The sequence below is a fragment of the Stegostoma tigrinum genome, chromosome 1 (assembly GCF_030684315.1).
Source record: "Stegostoma tigrinum isolate sSteTig4 chromosome 1, sSteTig4.hap1, whole genome shotgun sequence".
Lineage (NCBI taxonomy): Eukaryota > Metazoa > Chordata > Chondrichthyes > Orectolobiformes > Stegostomatidae > Stegostoma > Stegostoma tigrinum.
The window spans coordinates 57,841,715-57,863,426 of NC_081354.1; the positions used below are offsets into that span (position 1 = coordinate 57,841,715).

Here is a 21,712-nt window from a genome sequence, read left to right on the forward strand (position 1 = left end):
TGGCCTGCTGTGTTCATCCAGCCTCACATTTTATTATCTTGGAATTCTCCAGCATCTGCAGTTCCCATTATCTCTGACACATTCTGAACCTTTGTTTAAAGTCATTTATATAAATTGCAGAGTTGAGGTCCCAACATTAATCCTGGTGACACACCACTTGTTCCATTTTCCTTATCTGAAAAATATCAATGTATGCACAGCAGTTTTTCTACTCCTGACAACAAATTGGCACTCTACTCCATGAACTTTTATTAACTGCAATAAGCTTTGATTTGACACCTTATCAAATGCCAACAGGGAGCGTATATGGAACAACACTGGAGATCATGAAAGGATACAAGAGATCAAGTTATTGGCAGTAACCTCCACTGCAGCTTCTAGAAGGGAAGTGTAATGGACAAAGATGGGAAGTATGTCATGTCAAGGTACAGAGTGCAGGAAGGACCTTTTATAGATGCAGTTCAGTGTGGCTGGTCTCTCCACTTTAAGTGGGAAGGGAGGGGGAAGTGCTGGAAATGGACTGTTGTAGTAATGCAAGGTAAAAGGTGACACGTAGGCTTTGGGAGTCAAATTACCAGGTAACCAAATGAGGTCTGCTTCCGATAGCATCATCACTCTCCACTGTCTAACTGTGAGGTGCTACTAGAAGTTGGCTGGAACAGCACCCAGGATGGATGAATAAATACCACTGGGTGCAAATATAAGATCCATGTTTGCTGAATGTTAGGACAATACAAATGGTAGTTTCATGTACTTGATACAACAAAACCCAGCTGCATTTAATTTGCAATCATTTCATCGTTCGTTTCAGACATCATGCAACCTCATGATGAGGGACACTTTTTCAACATTCAACCACACTTACTCTCAATCGTGCTGCAATTTGCTGAAGAGGTGCTTAGAAGGCAGATGCTAATTTGAATCAGTTTTTACCATTGGTGCTTGCAAATTGAGCTGGTGCTCCTAAAAAAAATGTGTTTTAGCAGCATTGGTGCTACAAAAGGCCAGTGCTGACTGAAAGGGAACCGTTATTTGTCCAACTTCACAGTGTTGTTTGTTTACCCTGCAATATTTTTTCCTCATCTATCATGTAAATTTAATGATGATCTGTACTTAATGCAATCAGCAGTTGAGAATTTGATAAGGGTCTTGGGTAGGAAGAGTGTCAGAGTGCTGCCTGTATTCCCTTTTCTAACATTGGGTGATCACTCAGTTAACATGGCACCTTCAGCAAATTGCTGCTTAAAGTGAGATGGAGTGTGGATGGAGACATATCTTTTGTTACCAGAATGCAGCATATCTCAATGTGTGATAAAGTGCTCTCAGCCTTCATCTAAGAAACTGCTTCACTCCTTCTGTGCCCAATTTGTCATTTCCACTGAGAGTGATGGGCCTTGCTGTTGGTGGGATGTTGATTTCTGTGGCTGCCTTTCTAAGAAGTGAAGAAGGACCAAAGCTGATGGTGAGAGGAGGTTTCTGCAGAGGATGAGGAGCACCCAGCTCAGGGAGAAGTCATTATCGTAAGGCCCCTCAGGGTGCATGGGCCATGCAGGAGGTCCAGAGTTTTCTGGCCCCAACTCCACTTCCTCAGTGCTGGAGGAGGGTCCATGTGTCTGGGCCACTGAAGGAGGATGTGAATGCTGGAGCAGGACCAGAGGACTGCAGAAGTAGTGATAACGTTGCTTGGCTGTACAGGTGCTTGGATGGCCTATGCATGCTGATCGATGTGAGAACTCATTGACTTTCAATTCTAGAAGTTGCTGCCAGACAAGGACCTCAGAAATCTGCTCAGTGGTAAGGTAAATGGGAGGGAATGTAAAGTGGAAGACCATCCTTTTCCAGTGTCAGTGATTGACCCTGCTACTCTGAACTTCTATGCTACTGTCTTCTTCTCAGGAACAATGGGTGATCTATATGGAATCGTGCAGCCTTTGTGCAAGGCTGCCCCAGTTTGTTTCATTCCCCAGCAGAATTCAGCAACATAGCTGAGTTCCATCATCTGCAGGGTGTCATCAAATGTATGCATATATCACTGAGAGGGTCATAATCCACACTTGCAAATTAATTGATGGGAAAGGGTTCCATTCCATCAATGTTCAGATGTTCTGTGATCACTGCTTCCACTTACTGGAGGTGTGTGCCCACCACCCTCGCAGCCATGATAATACATACATTATGGAGCACTCTTGTGTACTTGACATGTTTCAGGATCCAGGGGGCCATATGAAGCCGGTTACTGGGGATAAGGCCTATCATCTGTGAATGTGGCTGATGACATAATTGCGCAGCTCTCTGACTGATGCTGAGCACGGGTGTAATCCCTCGAATAGGTCCATGAAGAAGTAGTATATCAAGCTGCTAAAAAGAGTGCAGCATCATCCTGCACAATTGGAGCAAGCATGAATGCAATTACCTGGATCCTGAGGAACTGGTTAATGGGAGCAACCTTTCAAGGAGGAGGATGAAGACAATGTGAGGAGGAAACTGCTGATGGCCATGACAGGTCAGCTGTGACAAACTTTACAAGCCGGGCAGAACTTAATGGAAATGTCATTCCACTAAAAGAGAACTAGATGCAGCAGACATGCATTGATTGGAAAATATTTTGTTAGTGTGATGCTGAAATTTAGTTTGCATTTGCTCTGGATAGCCAGAGACTTTCTTCTCAGGGTGGAAGTGACAATTACGAGGGGACATAATTTTAAGGTGATTGGAAGAAGGTATAAGGGAGATGTCTGAGGTAGAGTGGTGGATGCGTGGAATGCACTGCCAGCAGTGATAGTAGAGTTGGATATATTAAGGATATTTAATCAGCTCTTGGATAGGCACATGCATGATAGTAAAATGTAGGGTATGCAGGATAGTTTGATCTTAGAGTAGGATAATAGGTTGGCACAACATTGTGGGCAGAAGGGCCTCTGCTATACTGTTCAATATTTTATTGGTGGAGTGATTTGAAGCCTTTATTGATTTTGTTCGTGTTCCCTTTTACTTTCTGTAAATAAAAAACCCATGTTTGGATTTGTCCTATTGCTTCCATCAATGTGATGTTCCCCTGCTGGAAAATTACAAACTGTAATCAGGATCAGGGTAAACCCTAAGGCTTCCTATAGGTATTTAAGGAATAAAAGAATGACGAAAGTAAGGTTAGGGCCAATCAAGGATAGTAGTGGGAAGTTGTGTGCTGAGTCAGATGAGATAGGGGAAGCACTAAATGAATATTTTTCAACAGTATTCACTCTAGAAAACGATAATGTTGTCGAGGAGAATACTGAGATACAGGCTACTAGACGAGGTGGGATTGAGGTTCAGAAGGAAGAGGTATTTGAAATCCTTCAGAGGGTGAAGATAGATAAGTCCCCTGGGCCGGATGGGATTTATCCTTGGATCCTCTGGGAAGCCTGGGAGGAGATTGGCGAGCCTTTGGCATTGATCTTTAACTCGTCATTGTCTACAGGAATAGTGCCAGATGACTGGAGGATAGCAAATGTGGTTCCCCTGTTCAAGAAGGGGAGTAGAGACAACCCTGGTAAATATAGACCAGTGAGCCTTACCTCAGTTGTTGGTAAAGTGTTGGAAAAGGTTATAAGGGATAGGATTTATAATCATCTAGAAAAGAATAAATTGATTAGGGATAGTCAGCACGGTTTTGTGAAAGGAAGGTTGTGCCTCACAAACCTTTATTGAGTTCTTTGAGAAGGTGACCAAACAGTTAGATGAGAGTAAACCAGTTGATGTGGTGTATATGGATTTCAGCAAGGCGTTCGATAAGGTTCCCCACAATAGGCTATTGTACAAAATGCGGAAGAATGGAATTGTGGGAGATATAGCAGTTTGGATCGAAAATTGGCTTGCTGAAAGAAGACAGGGGGTGGTAGTTGATGGGAAATGTTCATCCTGGAGACCAGTTACTAGTGATGTACCGCAAGGGTCAGTGTTGGGTCCACTGCTGTTTGTCATTTTTATAAATGACCTGGATGAGGGCGTAGAAGGATGGGTTAGTAAATTTGCAGACGACACTAAGGTCGGTGGAGTTGTGGATATGTGACGAAGGATGCTGTAGGTTGCAGAGAGACATAGATAAGCTGCAGAGCTGGGCTGAGAGGTGGCAAATGGAGTTTAATGCAGGCAAGTGTGAGGTGATGCACTTTGGTAGGAGTAACCAGAAGGCAAAGTACTGGGCTAATGGTAAGATTCTTAGTAGTGTAGATGAGCAGAGAGATCTCGGTGTCTATGTACACAGATCCTTGAAAGTTGCCACCCAGGTTGACAGGGCTGTTAAGAAGGCATACAGGGTTTTAGCTTTTATTAATAGAGGGATCGAGTTCCGGAACAAAGAGGTTATGGTGAAGCTGTACAAACTCTGGTGCGGCCGCACTTGGAGTATTGTGTACAGTTCTGGTCACCGCGTTATAAGAAGGATGCAGAAGCTTTGGAAAGGGTGCAGAGGAGATTTACTAGGATGTTGCCTGGTATGGAGGGAAGGTCTTACGAGGAAAGGCTGAGGGACTTGAGGCTGTTTTCATTAGAGAGAAGAAGGTTGAGAAGTGACTTAATTGAAACATATAAAATAATTAGAGAGTTAGATAGGGTGGATAGGGAGAGCCGTTTTCCTAGAATGGTGACGGCGAGCACGAGGGGGCATAGCTTTAAATTGAGGGGTGAAAGATAAAGGACAGATGTCAGAGGTAGTTTCTTTACTCAGAGAGTAGTAAGGGAATGGAACGCTTTGCCTGCAACGGTAGTAGATTCGCCCACTTTAGGTACATTTAAGTCGTCATTGGATAAGCAAATGGACGTACGTGGAATAGTGTAAGTTAGATGGGTTTGAGATCGGTATGACAGGTCAGTGCAACATCGAGGGCCAAGGGCCTGTACTGTGCTGTTATGTTCTATGTAAGTCTCCAGTGGGCACCTGGGACAAGTTAGCAATGTCTTAGAGGGTTTTCAGATAGAATGTGCCTATGGACAGGTAAATGTGTGCTTGGTGGTTAAACTGTAACAAAGGTGAGGGATTGGGGTTGTATATGTGATGGAGTGTCAGCCTTGTCAACAATGTGCCATGGGTAGCAGGGCTGCTGTGTGATGGCTTTGCTGATAAGTGGCAATGCTGGAATACCAGCACTAGTCCAAATGCATAGCAGCTTTTGGCAAAAATGGTGCAGATGTAAAGGGTGCTGGTCTTTTGGTGGATATCTGCCGAGTTTTGAGAGCTGTTCTGGGAATGGAGCATGATGAAATTGGGGTGGAATCAGATGTGATGGATCCTGTATGGGAGTAGTAGCTAGTTAATATTACGTTGGTATGATAAGGTGAGGGAACTTGTTCAGCCTTGCAGTGAAAGCCCTTCCAAAAAAAGTCAACTCAATTTGACCGTAGCCAAGAAACAAAAATGCAGCAACTGTCTCAATTGTCTCAATATTCTGCCCAATGTTCTAATCTGCCACCATTCTTTGCACAATTGCATGCTTTTTCTTTTCATTTGATCTGCCTTCCTCCTGCCTAATTAATTGATCTTCCCACTTCCTGTCTTGCCTCTGTTGGAGCAGAAGATTTTGCATGTTGTTTTTGATGCGCACAAGTTCCATTCCCTGGATATGCTTCTCCAGCCTCGTGTCCACAACTAATGTGTTTGTAAATTTGATATTGTATTTTACCACCAGCTGATCTCATTGAAGATTGTGAAGATAGTGATCTCGTTGAAGATTGTGAAGATAGTTTACCACAGGGTGAAAAGGAAAGACTTGAGGGGAAAAAAGTAGTAAAAAAGCTCAAGTGTTTTTACTGCAATAAAGCAGGTCACATGAAGTCAGTGTTGGTGGCTTTAAAAAAGCTCTGGGAAGATGGATGTGGGAAAACAGGATAATCCATTGAGTTTTTCTGAAGGAAAGCACAGTGGAGGCTAAAAAGCTGCACCAGAATGTACAACTTGGTCAGAGGTTGGTTGAGAAGAAAGTGCCAGATCTCTTTAAAGAATTTAATTGCAAGGTTAAGATTTATTCATACATTGCCAGGAAGAGCAGGTGAAGAAATTAAAATTTTAAGAAATAAGGGAGCTTGTTAGCCTTTGGTGAGAGACGAGCACATATGTAATCCAGAAGGAGTATTGCTAGAAAAGGTGACTATGTATGTGTAATTCATGGTGAGAGAGTAGTGTTCTACTTCATAAAGGGAGGTTGGAAAGTCTGGTGAAAAATGAAGAAGTGGTGGTAGGAGTACTAGAAAATCTCTCGGTTCCAGGAATACAATTTGTCCTTTGTGATGATGAAGCTGGATCACAGGGTCGGAGTGATGCCTACTATGTTGTTGAAAAGCCAGTGGGAAATCAGGCAACTGAGGTATTACAGGAAGTATATTCTGGGATTTTCCTGATTCTTTGGGAACAAGCTTATTGAACCGTACGTTGAATCAGGGAGGAGGAGAAATCAAAGAATTAAAAATAAAGTTGAAATTTATTTGTTAGAGACTATGTTTGATCAAATGTTTGAGAAAGGAACAAGAACAGGTGGAACACAAAGTAGATAGTTTAGTTCAGATAAATTAACTGAATTACAACAGAAAAATGAAAACATTAAACAGTTGTCTCAAAAAGCATACACAAAAGAAGAATCTGAGTGTATCCCAGAATGTTACTATCTTAAAAATGACACCTTGATGAGGGACTGGAGACCATCACTTATTCAGGTAGATGAGAAATGGGCAGATGTTTATCAAATTGTTTTACTAGTGGGCTACAGAAAGGAGATGTTGCGGGTAGCCCATGAATTACAGCAGGAGGTCATTTAAGAGTAAGGAAAACTCTAGCCAAAATCCAAAAACATTTTTTTAAGCATGCATTGGGATGTGGTTGAATTTTGCTGAACATGTCAGGTATTTGTGAAATCTCATGCAGTAATAAACCCAGCACCCTTAATACCTGGTTTGAGGAATCTTTTACAAGGGTCATAATTGATTGCATAGGACCCCTACCTAAAACAGTAAGTGTGAGTCAGTATTTCTTGACCATACCGGTGGTATGGTGGCCCATAGTTAGCACTGCTGCCTCAGCACCAAAGACCCAGATTCTGTTCCAGTGTCAAGCGACTCTCCGTGTGGACTTTATACATTCTTCCCATGTCTGTGTGGGTTTCATCCAGGTTCTCAACGTTTTTCCCCACAGTCCAAAGATGTGCAGGTTAGGTGTGGATTGGCCATGCTTAATTGCCCCTCCTGGGGATGTGCAGGCTAGTTAGATTTGCCATGGAAGGTGCAGGGATAGGGTGGGATGCTCTTCAGAGAGTTGGTGTGGACTTGTTGGGCCGAATGGCTTCCACACTGAGATACAGTCAAATTAAGGATCAAATGTTACATCAAAATTATGTTTTTGGAAAGAGGTTATGAATAGCTTGGAAATAAAACAATTCAAATCCACTGCCTACCATCCACAATTGCAGGGAGCATTAGAATGGTGGTATTAGAGGATTAGATAGGGTGGACAGTGAGACTCTTTTTCCGAGGATGATGACTTCAGCTTGTTCAAGGAGGCATAGCTACAAAGTGAGGGGTGATAGATTTAAGACAGATGTCAGAGGCAGGTTCTTTACTCAGAGAGTGGTAAGGGCGTGGAACGCCCTGCCTGCCAATGTAGTGAACTCAGCCACATTAGGGGCATTTAAACAGTCCTTGGATAAGCATATGGATAATGATGGGATAGTGTAGGGGGAGGGGCTTAGATTAGTTCACAGGTCGGCGCAACATCGAGGGCCGAAGGGCCTGTTCTGCGCTGTATTGTTCTATGTTCTATTAAACTTTAAAGACCACATGATGGGCTTATAGTCAAGACGATCCAGAGGATTGGGGTAAAGCGATTCCATTAGCTTTTGCACATGAGGTGAGAGGGCAACTGAGATTAATTAAGGAGAAATGACTAAATCAGAGTTCAAAGACCACATGTTTGGACTATGTGTCAAATTTTAGGGAAAGATTAAATATAGTGGATGAATTTGCTAGACAACATTTGAAAGTAGCACAGCATGTGATGAAACAGGAAGCAGACTGATTTTTTGACTCACGATGTTACCAATGGAGATAAAGTGTTGGTGTTGGTTCCAGTGGTCGGTGAATCTTTAATAGTAAGTTTTAGTGGGCTTTTATTGAATGGAAAGGAAATTGAATGAGGTGAATTATTTGATAAGAATGCCTGATAGAAGGAAATCTCAGTGTGTGTCATGTGAATATGCTTAAAGGGTATTTTGATAAGGAAAGAAAGCAAAACGAGAATGTGATACAGGTTACAACAAAGAGTGAAGAAGAAAGTTCAATGATTCTGAATTGGACATTGCTCAAATTAAATTGGACAGTGAGGAAATTCTCAAAAATAGGAATAAATTATTGAATTACCCTCCAGAGGAAAATCGAAATGATCTGGAAGAGTTGTTATAATCACAGAGGGAGACATATGGGAATAAGCTGGGAAGTACTAATCTAATTAAGCATGTTATTGAGATAGGAAATGCTGTTCCAATAAGCATCATCCTTACAGATTTAACTCTCTAATATTGACACTGGTTCAAAAAGAGGTTGAATGCATGCTGAAAGGCAACATAATCAAGGTGAGTTGTGGCAACTGGAGCTCACCTATAGTAATGGTGCCAAAACCAGTTGCTATCCAAGGATTGCGTGGATAGTGGCAGTTACAGTTCATATCCTATTCCATGTTTGGAAGACTGTATTGAGAACGTGGGACAATCAACCTATATTTCTAAGTTGGATTTACCCTGAGGATATGGTGTTTTGGCTTTCATTAGCAGGGGGATTGAGTTTAAGAGTCGTGAGATCTTGTTGCAGCTCTATAAAACTGTGGTTAGACCGCACTTGGAATACTGCGTCCAGTTCTGGTCGCCCTATTGTAGGAAAGATGTGGATGCTTTGGAGAGGGTTCAGGGGAGGTTTACCAGGATGCTGCCTGGACTGGAGGGCTTATCTTACGAAGAGAGGTTGACTGAGCTCGGACTTTTTTCATTGGAGAAGAGGAGGAGGAGAGGGTACCTAATTGAGGTATATAAGATAATGAGAGGCATAGATAGGGTTGATAGCCAGAGACTATTTCCCAGGGCAGAAATGTCTAACACGAGGGGTCATAGTTTTAAGCTGGTTGGAGGAAAGTATAGAGGGGATGTCAGAGGCGGGTTTTTTACACAGAGAGTTGTGAGAGCATGGAATGCGTTGCCAGCAGCAGTTGTGGAAGCAAGGTCATTGGGGACATTTAAGAGACTGCTAGACATGCATATGGTCACAGAAATTTGAAGGTGCGTACTTGAGGATCAATGGTCGGCACAACATCGTGGGCTGAAGGGCCTGTTCTGTGCTGTACTGTTCTATGTTCTATGTTCTATGTTCTAAACCTGTGGCTGCATATTCATGCATCATTGAGATCTCCTATTTCAACTTTATTTTTCCCTGACTTGACCTCAGTTCATCCTCAGTTCTGCCCTGTTCCTGTCATGTCCCTGAAGTCCCACAACCCTCTGAAATATCTATACTCATCTAAATCTGGCCTCTTGAACACTTTGATTTTGACCTCTTCATCATTCAGTAGCTTTGACTGTAAGCTCTGAAGTTTCCTCCATGGGCCTCTCTTGCTTTCCTTTTTAAGAGGCACGTTAAATCTTAACTCCCTAACCAAACATTTTTGGTGACCTGATCTAATATCATCTTGTGTGACTCTTTATATCTTATCCACAACACCCCTCAAAAATATCATCATATTCGTGTTAAAGATTCTTTATAATTAAATGGTTGACAGACATGGCATTGTTCTTTTTGAATCATCTGGGATCACACATCAAGTGCAAAACTATCTATACCTGTCAGTGTGCAACAAGATGCTTTTCTTCCCTAATTGTAAAACACATGAGAAAAATTTGCCGAATAAGTGAAAATTCAGTTATTTTTTCCCTCATAAACTAAGTTCTTGCATATTAACAGCAACAGAGCACCCTGCACTAATTAATCATAACTGCGGTATTTGTTTTCTTTTTTTCTTCCCTCATTTCTCACGCTTCTAAAATTGCATTCCCACCCTTCACAGCATGAAGGTTCACAAAAATTACATCAAATGTGCTTCTGAAGCACACTTCTGTATTTATTCCTTATAAGCCATCAGCTGCACTCTGTTGCCTCTTTTTCAAATTTTCTTATCCTCATGACTTCCCTCCTTGTGTCAGCATAAAATGTTTATGCCCAGGCATTATCTATCTTTATAGCATTAGTTGCCCATTCTGTTGTACCAACTACTTGACCCCTGCTTCTCATTTTCCAGTCTGTTTTAAAAGCATGTGGCTTTTAGTGGTTAATGAGTTTACACAATAACTGTTCTTCCTGATTCTTCATGTTTTGCTGTGAGATGAGACAATAAGGACCTTCAGTAGAAAGGCAGAAAATGGACAATTTCAGCTGGATAATGATGGAATAAGAACAAAAACAAAGTTGCTGGAAAAGCTCAGCAGGTCTGGCAGCACCCGTTAACAATAAAATCAGTCAATGTTTCGGATCCGGTGACCCTTCCTCAGGTCGAAGGGTCACCACACCCAAAACGTTCACTCTGATATTTTTTCTAAACAGATGCTGCTAGACCTGCTGAGCTTTTCCAGCAACTTTGTTTTTGTTTCTGATTTACAGCATCCACAGTTCTTTCAGTTTTTAATGATGGAATAGGAATTGTTCAATGTTTATTGTCATCTGGAAGGAAAAGCCTTTGAGATGGAGACATGAGGGAAAAGAGCAGTATGAAGGAATGTGGAGGAAGAGGAGCAGTTGAACTTCCATGGGGGAAATGACAGAATACTAAATTCTGAGAGAGGCAAAGGCAATGAATACTTTGGTGTGTTGGAGTTAGCGCAAACGGTAGCAGGTTTGACCATATATGACAAAATAGCCAGCTCTTTTTTAGGAGTGACTGTCAATTTTTGGCATATACAAATTAAATGCATTGTTAGAGAAGATAGTAATCTGTGACAGAAGTTACTGAATGTTACTAGATGAATTGTAGATATTTTCAGATCTTCTAACTAAATTTGAAAATGAGGTGCGTCACAAGATAAACAACAATTGTTAATCTATCCAGTCCAAATTGTGGAATGATACTTGGGCCATGTGGTATGGTAGATGAAATCTAACCTACCACACGGAGATGGGCTTGAATCAATTCAGAGGATCTGTTACCCTGTCCACATTATATCTTCAAAGGAACTCCAACCCAGTCATGCGTTAGCCAACATAAATGATACAATCCATAAAAAGAACAATGAATTTGTTCAATAAATGTCATAGATCTGTCTTTCTTTCACGTCATCATGATAGTGCAGCATTGTCTCTTTCTAGTGCTACCACTACCCAACATATCTATGTGTTTTACCCAGTTACTAGTATGGCTCATTAATACCCTATCCATATTCAGTCCAGATTAAAAAGATCCATCAAACAAGTTTCTTACAAGAAAAAAAACAGAATTATTGATTTATTGCAATAGGACTCCTTCAACAGAGATGCAAAACCTATTTAACATACAGTTTAAAATACAAGAGTATAATAATTACTGTTATAATAAACCTAGTGTGTGGACAAACACAAGTTTATGGAAACAATAAGGAACTTGCCTCAGCAGTTTTTACATATTGGAAAGTAAAACACTTTTAAAAAAGCTGTTTCTCCTTGGAGAATAAAAGGACATGATGTGACATATTCAAAATTGTACAAAATTATCAGACTGAAAACATGGAGATGGGTTGGTAGATACATGCAGTTCCCCATCTGAGATGTCTTGGATGCAATTTGTTGAGCAGTCTGTTTCAAGTAGAATAGCTGTTTTCACTTATTCGCTCTCGTACATGACATTCGAGGATTTCTCAGAAAGATGGAAAAGCCTGAGTTGGGTTGAGCCTCATTTTCTTGCAGGCTATAACCCTACAATTTCAAATAACTACCTGCCTGATTGCCCTAAACCCAGACATGTGATCTGTGTCCAAGTCATGAGCTGAAGTCATGTGATTTCCAGTAAATTTGAATAGTTAACTTGTGTGACTTTCAGAAATGTCTTTGAGAAAAAGGGTACCTTCAAATATCTTTTTTTTAAAAAAAGAGGCCAAATATCTCCTCAGCACCTCAAATAAACTAACTTTTACAATCCTTCAGAGACGTGCCGTCAAAAATAGGGAGAGCCTTCGTAACAATATTTAATCTTTATTTTAAAAAAAGTTTCATGTAAGACATGTTCTTGAACACTTCATGTTATTCCTTGGTAAGATAACGTCACAGGATGGTTTCAGAGCCAGGGAAGATGAAGAGGCTATGGCTAAAAAGTTAACAGAAAATCCCAGGTGACAATTAGAGAAGTGCAAGATGAAGAGGCTGGAGTTAAGAAGCAAGAAATTTACAAAGTGACAGACACAAGAAGGACCAGAGCTGCAAGAGACCAAATGTCTTTAAGGAAGCTTTCATCTATGACCCTCATAATTACTCTTCAGACTAAAGGGGTGATTATCGGTGGGCGATTAAAATATTATGGTGCAAAGCGGGTCACTCCTCAGCCTCTGACACTCAGCCTATTCTGACACTCAAAACAGCCCCAGCCTATTCAGCTCTCGTTATAGCCAACCCTCAAATCATGGCAGCATCCTTGTGAATCTTTTCTGAACTCTTTTAATTTTCACATCTTTCTTACAGCAGGGAGACCAGATCTGAATGCAGTGTTCTGATAACCAACGCCCTGTCCAGCCATAACATGACATCCCTACTCCAATACTCAATGCATTGTCCAATAAAGGCAAGCATACCAAGCACCTTCTTTGCTAACCTGTCTACCTCTGACTCCACTTTAAAGGAACTATGAACCTGCACCCCAAGGTCTCTTTGTTCAGCAACACTCGCCAATACCTTACCAGTAAATGTATAAGTCCTGCCCTGAATTTCTGCACCAAAATGCAGCACCTCACATTTATCCAAATTAAACTCCATCAGCCACTTCTTGTCCTAATGGCCCATCTGATCAAGATCCCATTGTACTCTGAGTTAGCCTCCTTCACTGTTCACTGCACCACCAACCATATCTCCTACATTCACATCCAAATCCTTTCTGTGAACGATGAAAAACAATGGAGCCAGCGCCGATCCTGCACCACACCACTGGTTGCGGGCCTTCAGCCCACAAAGACACCCTTCACCATCACCCTCTGTCTCATACATTCGCATCAATTTTATATCCAAATTGCTAGTTCTCAGTGTATTCCATATGATCTAATGTTGCTAACCAGTCTATCATAGAACATAGAACATTACAGCACAGCACAGGCCCTTCGGCCCTCGATGTTGTGCTGACTTGTCATACCGATCTCGAGCCCATCTAACCTACACTATTCCACGTACGTCCATATGCTTATCCAATGACGACTTAAATGTACCTAAAATTGGTGAATCTACTACCGTTGCAGGCAAAGCATTCCATTCCCTTACTACTCTCTGAGTAAAGAAACTACCTCTGACTTCTGTCCTATATCTTTCACCCCTCAATTTAAAGCTATGCCCCCTCGTGCTTGCCGTCACCATCCTAGGAAAAAGGCTCTCCCTATCCAACTCTTGATTATTTCACATGTTTCAATTAAGTCACTTCTCAACCTCCTTCTCTCTAATGAAAACAGCCTCAAGTCCCTCAGCCTTTCATAGAACATAGAACATAGAACAGTACAGCACAGAACAGGCCCTTCAGCCCACAATGTTGTGCCGACCATTGATCCTCATGTATGCACCCTCAAATTTCTGTGACCATATACATGTCCAGCAGTCTCTTAAATGACCCCAATGACCTTGCTTCCACAACTGCTGCTGGCAACGCATTCCATGCTCTCACAACTCTCTGCGTAAAGAACCTGCCTCTGACATCCCCTCTATACTTTCCACCAACCAGCTTAAAACTATGACCCCTCGTGCTAGCCATTTCTGCCCTGGGAAATAGTCTCTGGCTATCAACTCTATCTATGCCTCTCATTATCTTGTATACCTCAATTAGATCCCCTCTCCTCCTCCTTTTCTCCAATAAAAAGAGACCGAGCTCAGTCAACCTCTCTTCATAAGATAAGCCCTCCGGTCCAGGCAGCATCCTGGTAAACCTCCTCTGAACCCTCTCCAAAGCATCCACATCTTTCCTATAATAGGGCGCCCAGAACTGGACGCAGTATTCCAAGTGCGGTCTAACCAAAGTTTTATAGAGCTGCAACAAGATCTCACGACTCTTAAACTCAATCCCCCTGTTAATGAAAGCCAATATAATGAAAGCCAACACCATATGCTTTCTTAACAACCCTGTCCACTTGGGTGGCCATTTTAAGGGATCTATGTATCTGCACACCAAGATCCCTCTGTTCCTCCACGCTGCCAAGAATCCTATCCTTAATCCTGTACTCAGCTTTCAAATTCGACCTTCCAAAATGCATCACCTCGCATTTATCCGGGTTGAACTCCATCTGCCACCTCTCAGCCCAGCTCTGCAGCTTATCTATGTTTTTTTTTGTTGGGGGGGCGATCTCCGATCTATTGATGTAGTTTACTATGAAGGGAATTGAATTGGATTAGTTTATTATCACGTATTTACATGAGTACACATCACTACTTATGGCACCATCTTAAGAACCAAGTTACCTAGGTACAGATCCTTAAGTACAAATTCTTAGGGGAAAAAAAATAGAAAAACAAAGAAATAAGAAGTCCAGCATTACAGATCATAGGAATAAACTAGGAGAATAGAGGAATAAAAAAATTGAGTATAACAGTCCCTTCAACCCAGCCCACACTTTCACCTAGTCTCTGGTAACTGAATGAGAATCCTCCACCATGTCACCATCACCAATCAGCATCTTCACGGTCCTCTGCTGGATGCCATGTAGAGCCTTGTTGAAAGCCTTACTGAAGCCCTAGTAGACAAAATCCGTCACTCTGTTCCATCTTTTCTTCATCAAGAAACTCACTCAAGTTAGTGAGATGTAACTTCCCATGCACAAAGCCATGATCCCTAATGCCTTTGAAATATTTTTAAATCCTGTCCCTCAGCATCCCTTCCAACAACTTACCCACCAGCAAGGTCAGGCTCCCCTGTCCATCATTCCCTGGCTTTTCCTTACTGCCTTTTTAAAATGTCACCATATTAGCCAACCTCCACTCTTCTGGCACCTTTACCCATGGCTGTTGATGATACAAATATCTCAGCAAGGGGACCAGCAATTGTTTCCTTCACTTCTCGCAAGGTTCTATAATCTGTAATATGGATGCTTTTCAAGATATTGCTATTTATATTTAAGTACTCTCGTTTCCGTGTCCCTCTCCAAAGTGAATACTGATACGAAATACTCAACCTTTTTATGGCTCCACACATTGGCAGTGTTGCTGATCTTTAAGGGATCCTGTTCTCTCACTATTTACTAATTTGTCTTTAATGTATTTGTCGAATCTCTTTAGATTTGCCTTAACCCTACTTGCCAAAACTACCTAATGTACTCTTTTTGCCCTCCTGATTTCCCTCTTGAGTATGTTTGTGCTGTGCTTGTACTGTTCTAAGAATTCACTCACTCAGTCCCAGCTGTCTATACCTGACATATGCTTGCTTCCTTTTTCTTGATCAGAGCCTCAATTTCTCTAGTCATCCAGCATTCCCTACACCTACCAGCCTTGTCTTTCTCACTAACAGGAGCATACTGTCTCTGGGTTTGAGTTGTCTCATTTTTGAAGGCTTCCCACTTTCCAGCTGTCCCCTTTACCTGTAAATGTCTGCTCCCAATGAAGTTTTGAAAGTACTTCTGGAGAAACATCAGAAGATATGCCAGCTAAAATAGATCACCAAGAAATCAGTCTATTTTGGGACAAGAAAGAAGACCTTCAAATGTGAACTATCGTGCAATGTTTATTGTTTCAACAAATACTGAAAATGCAGTCAGTGATACTGAAATGTGGGGAATGATTAATTTTATTCCAGTAAAACTTTGAAAGTATTAACAAACATCGAAGAAATTATTATAGATGAAAACTTTTAGTCTGGAGGATATTAAGTCACAGCAGTAGAGAATGTTTAATACAAATAATTTGGTGAACATTATAAATCTTTAAAACAATGTTCAAACCAAATAAAGTAAAACAAAGCAAATTGAAATAAAGTTATTGGGAAAACCATGTTTTTTGTCAAATAATAATATATTTGGACATAATTTTTGTTCAAATTATTTTTTTGCATTTGTTCCAGGCAGGATTAAAGATCTTCATCACCTTCTTAATCATTATAATTATAATTAATTGAATTGTTGAAAGAAATCTGTTGGGTATAAGAGAAACCTGGGAAATCCACCCACAAATTTGTGGTTGATCTCATGTCCTCCTTGGTTGAATAGCTCATTGACGGGCTCATACATAAAGGTTTCTGTCTGGGATACGACTCATGAAATCTTAACCCGCATCTAATCCAACACCTTTAGACAGGAGGGGAAAATGATTGTGGGGTCAAAGATGTAACCATGTGAGGTCCTGGAAGCACTAATCAAGAACAAATGTACTAACCTTCATGTGCTTTCTCTTTCTCAAGTTTTTTTTTGGCTAATTCATTAGCACGTTTTTTAAATAATGTCACCACATTAGCCAACCTCCACTCTTCTGGCACCTTACCCATGGCTGTTGAGATGATACAATTTTGGCTAATTGCAGCTTTGTTCACTTAGCTAAATTTATATTGTTTTTTGTTTTTAAGCTGCGTTTTGGGGAGACATTGCCTTAGATGAAGAAGACTTACAACTGTTTCAGATTGACAGAACAATTGATTTATCAAGACACATGTTAGACAGAATTGGACACACAACAGGTAAATCTATTTTGTATGTGTGGTGCCAGTATATTTTTCAAAAGAAACTTTAAATGAAAAAAGTGGCTAAATCTCTATTTTCTGAGTTCAAACTGTTAAAAGTGCACCTCACTGAAAGCCAGCTCGAATCAGAGGAGATTATAGATTATTTTATGTAATTCATACCTCTTTGCCGTATAGAAATTACTCAAAAAGTTTACAAATACTCTTAAAATAATATGCCTGGAAATTACTTAATTTTATGTTAAGTGCTTCTGTGTGCATGTAAATGACAGAAGAATGCATGTGTTACTGCCTTAGCTATTTACTAGGAAGTCCTCACATTCAATATCTGTATTCTGCTGAGTTGGCTGATCTCAGCTCAGGTAGAAATAGAGGCATAAGTGATGTCAGCACCTTTGGCTGCAGTGACCTGGTGATCTACTGGTGGAAGGCTTGTATAGACATAAGTGGAGGACAAGATTGGGTCAGGCTGACAGATCTACAAAAGTCAAATTGTTTGCTGATATTTGGGGTAGTGGAGAAGTGGGGATGGCAGGCAATTTTAACCACGAAAAGCAGGTGAGATTTAGCTTGTTTTAAAAAAAAGCCAAACCCCAACTTAGTTGCAACTTGACCATGTTTATACCAAGCCACAGACCTGGCAATCGAAATGCCCACAGGTAACAGTCTTACTGATATCACAGAAACATACTTGGAGACTCATCTTGGGCTTAAGTAAAATTCCAGGGTTACTCACTGTCTGGCAGTAACCGGCATGGAGTCAGTTGCTAAGGAATTGAGTTTGTAGTAATGACCAACAAAGTAGATTTTCTCACCAATATTAAGTTAATGATCCAGGGGCCATTATCCAGCATAGTGCTCTGTGGACACTGGTTCAAATTGCACCACAGCAACTGGTGGAATTCAAATTCAATTCATAAAAAGCTTGTCTCAATAATGATGACCTTGAAATTGCCTTTGAATGTTATAAAATCCTACATGATTTGCTAATGTCTTTTAGGGAAAGGAATTTGTAATTTTTTACCTGATCTGTTGTGTCTGTGACTATGGAACAACATGATAGTGGTTGTTTCAACTGGTTTCTAAAACTGCTTTACAAGCCACTAAGTTCAAGAACGCTAAGAGATGGGCAAGAAATGTTAGCTTTTTCAGCAACGCCCACATTCCATGAAAGAATAAACACAGATTAAAGGAAATTTCTGCCTCTCCAATACTGGCTGTTGTTGGAAGAAAGTCTGATAAGTTAGAGACACTGGAAAAGTGTACATGTGGAAACTGCTGCTATGTTTTCAGATGATACTGCAGAGGAACAGTGTGAAGATGAGAATTATGTAGAGCCCAAGCCAAAATTTATTGGGGCCCTCCTGAATTAACATTATAGGAACAGGAAAAGAAGCAATTATAGTTGATTTTCTGGTTGTGACTGGGTAGATAAGAATGAAGTCTGGTGAGTACAAGCTGACAATGGTGGATTGATGTTGAAGTCGTTGATGTTGCAGCAAAGTCAAGAATGATTGGGGGACGGAGTTTGTCTTTGGCATGGTCAGATCGAATATAGTTAAGACTTGTAATTGTAATTTGATAAGAGTTCTTTCAGTACTATGGCAAGGAGTAAGCCTGACTAAAGGGATTCAAACTTAAGATCAATTTTAATGTATGCAACCAGGGTTCCACACCCACCAACTGGAGAGCTGGCAAGAATCCTATGGTAACACAGTGTGGAGCCGGAGGAACACAGCAGGCCAGGCAGCATCAGAGGAGCAGGAAAGCTGACATTTCCGTTTGGGACCCTTCGTCAGAAACATCAGCTTTCCTGCTCCTCTGATGCTGCTTGGCCTGCTGTGTTCCTCCAGCTCCACACTATTATTTCAGACTCCAGCTGACTCGGCAGTTCTTACTATCTCTGAGTGGATTATAAGCATCCTATGGTGCCTGCTTGCAGGTAGATTTAGGTAGCATTCCCATCCAGCCAGTCAGAAACCAGAAGCCTATTCATTGCATGGAAGTGCTGTTAGGGAGACAATGGTTGCTGTTTGTATTGTGCCTACTGTGCCCTGTGCCACAGGTGCATGCTGATGGGTGAAGGTGGCTCAGCTTCAAAGACAAATGAAGCCACAGCCCTTCCTCCTACCCCCAGCCCCACCCCCCAAAAAAATTCGCAATTTGAGCAGTGGTCACTCATTCGGGCAGTGAATGTCTTTTGAAGGAAGTGCCAGGATTATTGGACTTTCAGATTTTGTGGCAACATTTCTCTCCCTTCCCTGTCTATTAAATCCTTGATGTCAATAAATGAGGATGTTGGACTACTAACAGTGTTATTTTGTGTTAAACTGAATCTAATCAGGAAATCATGTATTTTGAAGGGGGAGGGAAGGAAATTAACAAAACAAGTGGAAGGAAATAAAAGGGTCTATTGGCTGAACAAACATCACTAAAGGTGAATGCAAACTTTGAATTTCACTCGTGTTATTGCTTGGATTGTAACACTGCTGCTGTATAGTATATAATCTAGTGAGCTATGCCTTGTTAGAAAGTTTGTAATTTTTCATCTTTTATGTGCAGTAATCTTGAGAGGAAATGAATTGATTGACTTTGAGATGGGTTCAGTATTAGGTAGATCTGTCACATCACTTATGGAGTGCTACACATATATGAATTTACTCCATTCAGCTTTTCCCTGCAGGATAAGCCCCAATTCCGAGGCAAAGTTTTAGCAATACACTGCGATCCTGATTCATGGCATTTCTAATTTTAAGCCGATTTCAGTATACAAGTCCTGTCGAGTTCTTGACGAACTAAGGGTATGTGTCCTGTTCAAAATTCACTCTAGCACTGACATCGTCAGAGCTTCATTTTGTTCCTGGTTTTGGGATTTGCCTTTGAAAACGTGCTGCAATCTTTGTCTCCATAACAACAGCAAAGCACTTTAATGAACTCACTATATGTGTAGCTCTTTTACAGATCATTGAGAGATATGAGAGTGAATTACATAAAAGCAAGTCTTCTCTTTCTAAGCGATAAACATATTGATACAAGTAGCTGCTTTTTTTCAGGTGACAGTAACTATAAGTAGATCATGCGTGTACCTTCATCTGAATGTATATTTTTCCTGGATTCTAGTACAGCAGTCTGACAGTGACCTATTGAATTGCCTGCGATTTATTTATATATTTCTGTACTTGGGTGTGTGTGCAATTTTGTTTGTGGTTTTTTAAAAAAGGTAAAATAATACTCTTTCATATTGAAAGATTTAGCACATTTTACTTAATAAAGTAGTTTTGAAATATGTCTGGCATCTTCTGTGTACAAACATGACAATGGCTTTATGCAAAATAATGATGCTCAAAATGAATTGGAAACAATAATTATCTGGTTTGTTTTAGGTGATATTGGCTGAGGAAGGAATATTGCCTTGGAGTCAAAATAGAACCTTGAGATATTAACATCCATTTGACACGCAGAAACAATGTCTTTTTAATATCTAAACCAAAGGATAGTGCATATGTTGTACTGGAGATGTAACCTAATCTAAGCTTGAATTCATGTTCTGTTGAACCAGACGCAAGAGTATTATCAGCTGTGTTGCACTAACGTAATGACCATTTTACATCATGAGTAATCCTTTAATTATTATGTTTTAAAAACTGTTTAAGTTGCTGCTCTTGAGTCAATTGGATGTTTTTGTATGTGATTATTTTCTGCTTATATATTTAAAGGTGGGTCCGGAGAACATAAAGTTTCCAAAAGGAAAGGGACAATATATCAACTTATAGATCGGATCCTAAGATTGGGTTTAGGTAGGAAACCTTCAGATAACTTATTTTTGTTATCCACAATAAATGTTGCTAATAAAATGTTTCCACCTTTTTAAACATTAATTATGTCAAACTTGAAATAGTAGAAAACATAGTTTGTATATTCCCATTTTAAAACAGAACAATATAAAGGCAATTTCAAAAGATATGTAGAATCATGAGTCATTTATTTATTTGAAATATACATTTAATAGAAATTGCCTGATGTCTCAGCAGGCAAATTCAATATTGCACTGTCTAAATCAGGAAGTTACAATATACATGTGCAGAAGTAGTTGGAAAAGCTCAGCAGGTCTGGCAGCATCTGTGAAGAAAAAAATCTTCTGAAAATATTCTGAGGAAGGGTCATCGGACCCTAAATATTAACTCTGATTTTTTTTTCTCACAGATGCTGCCAGACCTGCTGATCTTTTCCAGCAATTTTTGTTTTTGTTCCTGACCTACAGCATCTGCAGTTCCTTCGGTTTTTATTAAGTTACAATTTTCCACCTTTAATGTAATGTGATTTATCTTTCACTGACTGATGGCCCCTGCCACAAGTGTGTCTGTGTATGTGTTCACAACTGTTTGTGGACAGCTGAGTCCGAAGGTACATGGCTCAGCGCAGTCCTTGATGGTCAAGAAAGGTATGTTCATAACATCACTGAGCAGGTTAATCATCAACCTTTATATCCTTCCAACACATGGCAGTGGCAGGCTGTCTGTGAGGACTCTGGTGAGCCATGTGACAGAACAAATGTTAGAGCCTCTACCATCACCAGCTGGAGCTTCAGCCTACAACACGCATGTTAAATTGAACGTTGCCACTCAAACTCAAGTGATCCACAGCACTCTGCCAGTTTGGGGTAGGTTTAAAAAGAAAGGACTTGGGACTGAATTTCAGAGTGGGAGAGAGATTGTTTTGATAGTGGACTAAACTGTCTGAGATTGGGACTTCTGCCACGATGTAGTGGGCACTGCCAGGTACATACACAACTTTGCTGGATCCTGGAGGCAAACAAAGCCCAAGCATTTAGGGTGGGAG

General features: G+C 40.6%; 1 protein-coding gene across 4 annotated transcripts in view; it reads left to right on the forward strand.

Moving 5' to 3' along the window:
- The window catches only part of tll1 (tolloid-like 1), a 351,886-nt gene that overhangs the window by 126,085 nt on the left and 204,089 nt on the right, over positions 1-21,712 (forward strand). For all 4 annotated transcript variants that reach the window (XM_048544759.2, XM_048544744.2, XM_048544753.2 and 1 more), the window contains 2 exons: positions 16,760-16,870; positions 20,590-20,670. In XM_048544759.2, the coding sequence (XP_048400716.1) occupies positions 16,760-16,870; positions 20,590-20,670 (192 nt within the window). The remainder of the gene's footprint in view (positions 1-16,759; positions 16,871-20,589; positions 20,671-21,712) is intronic.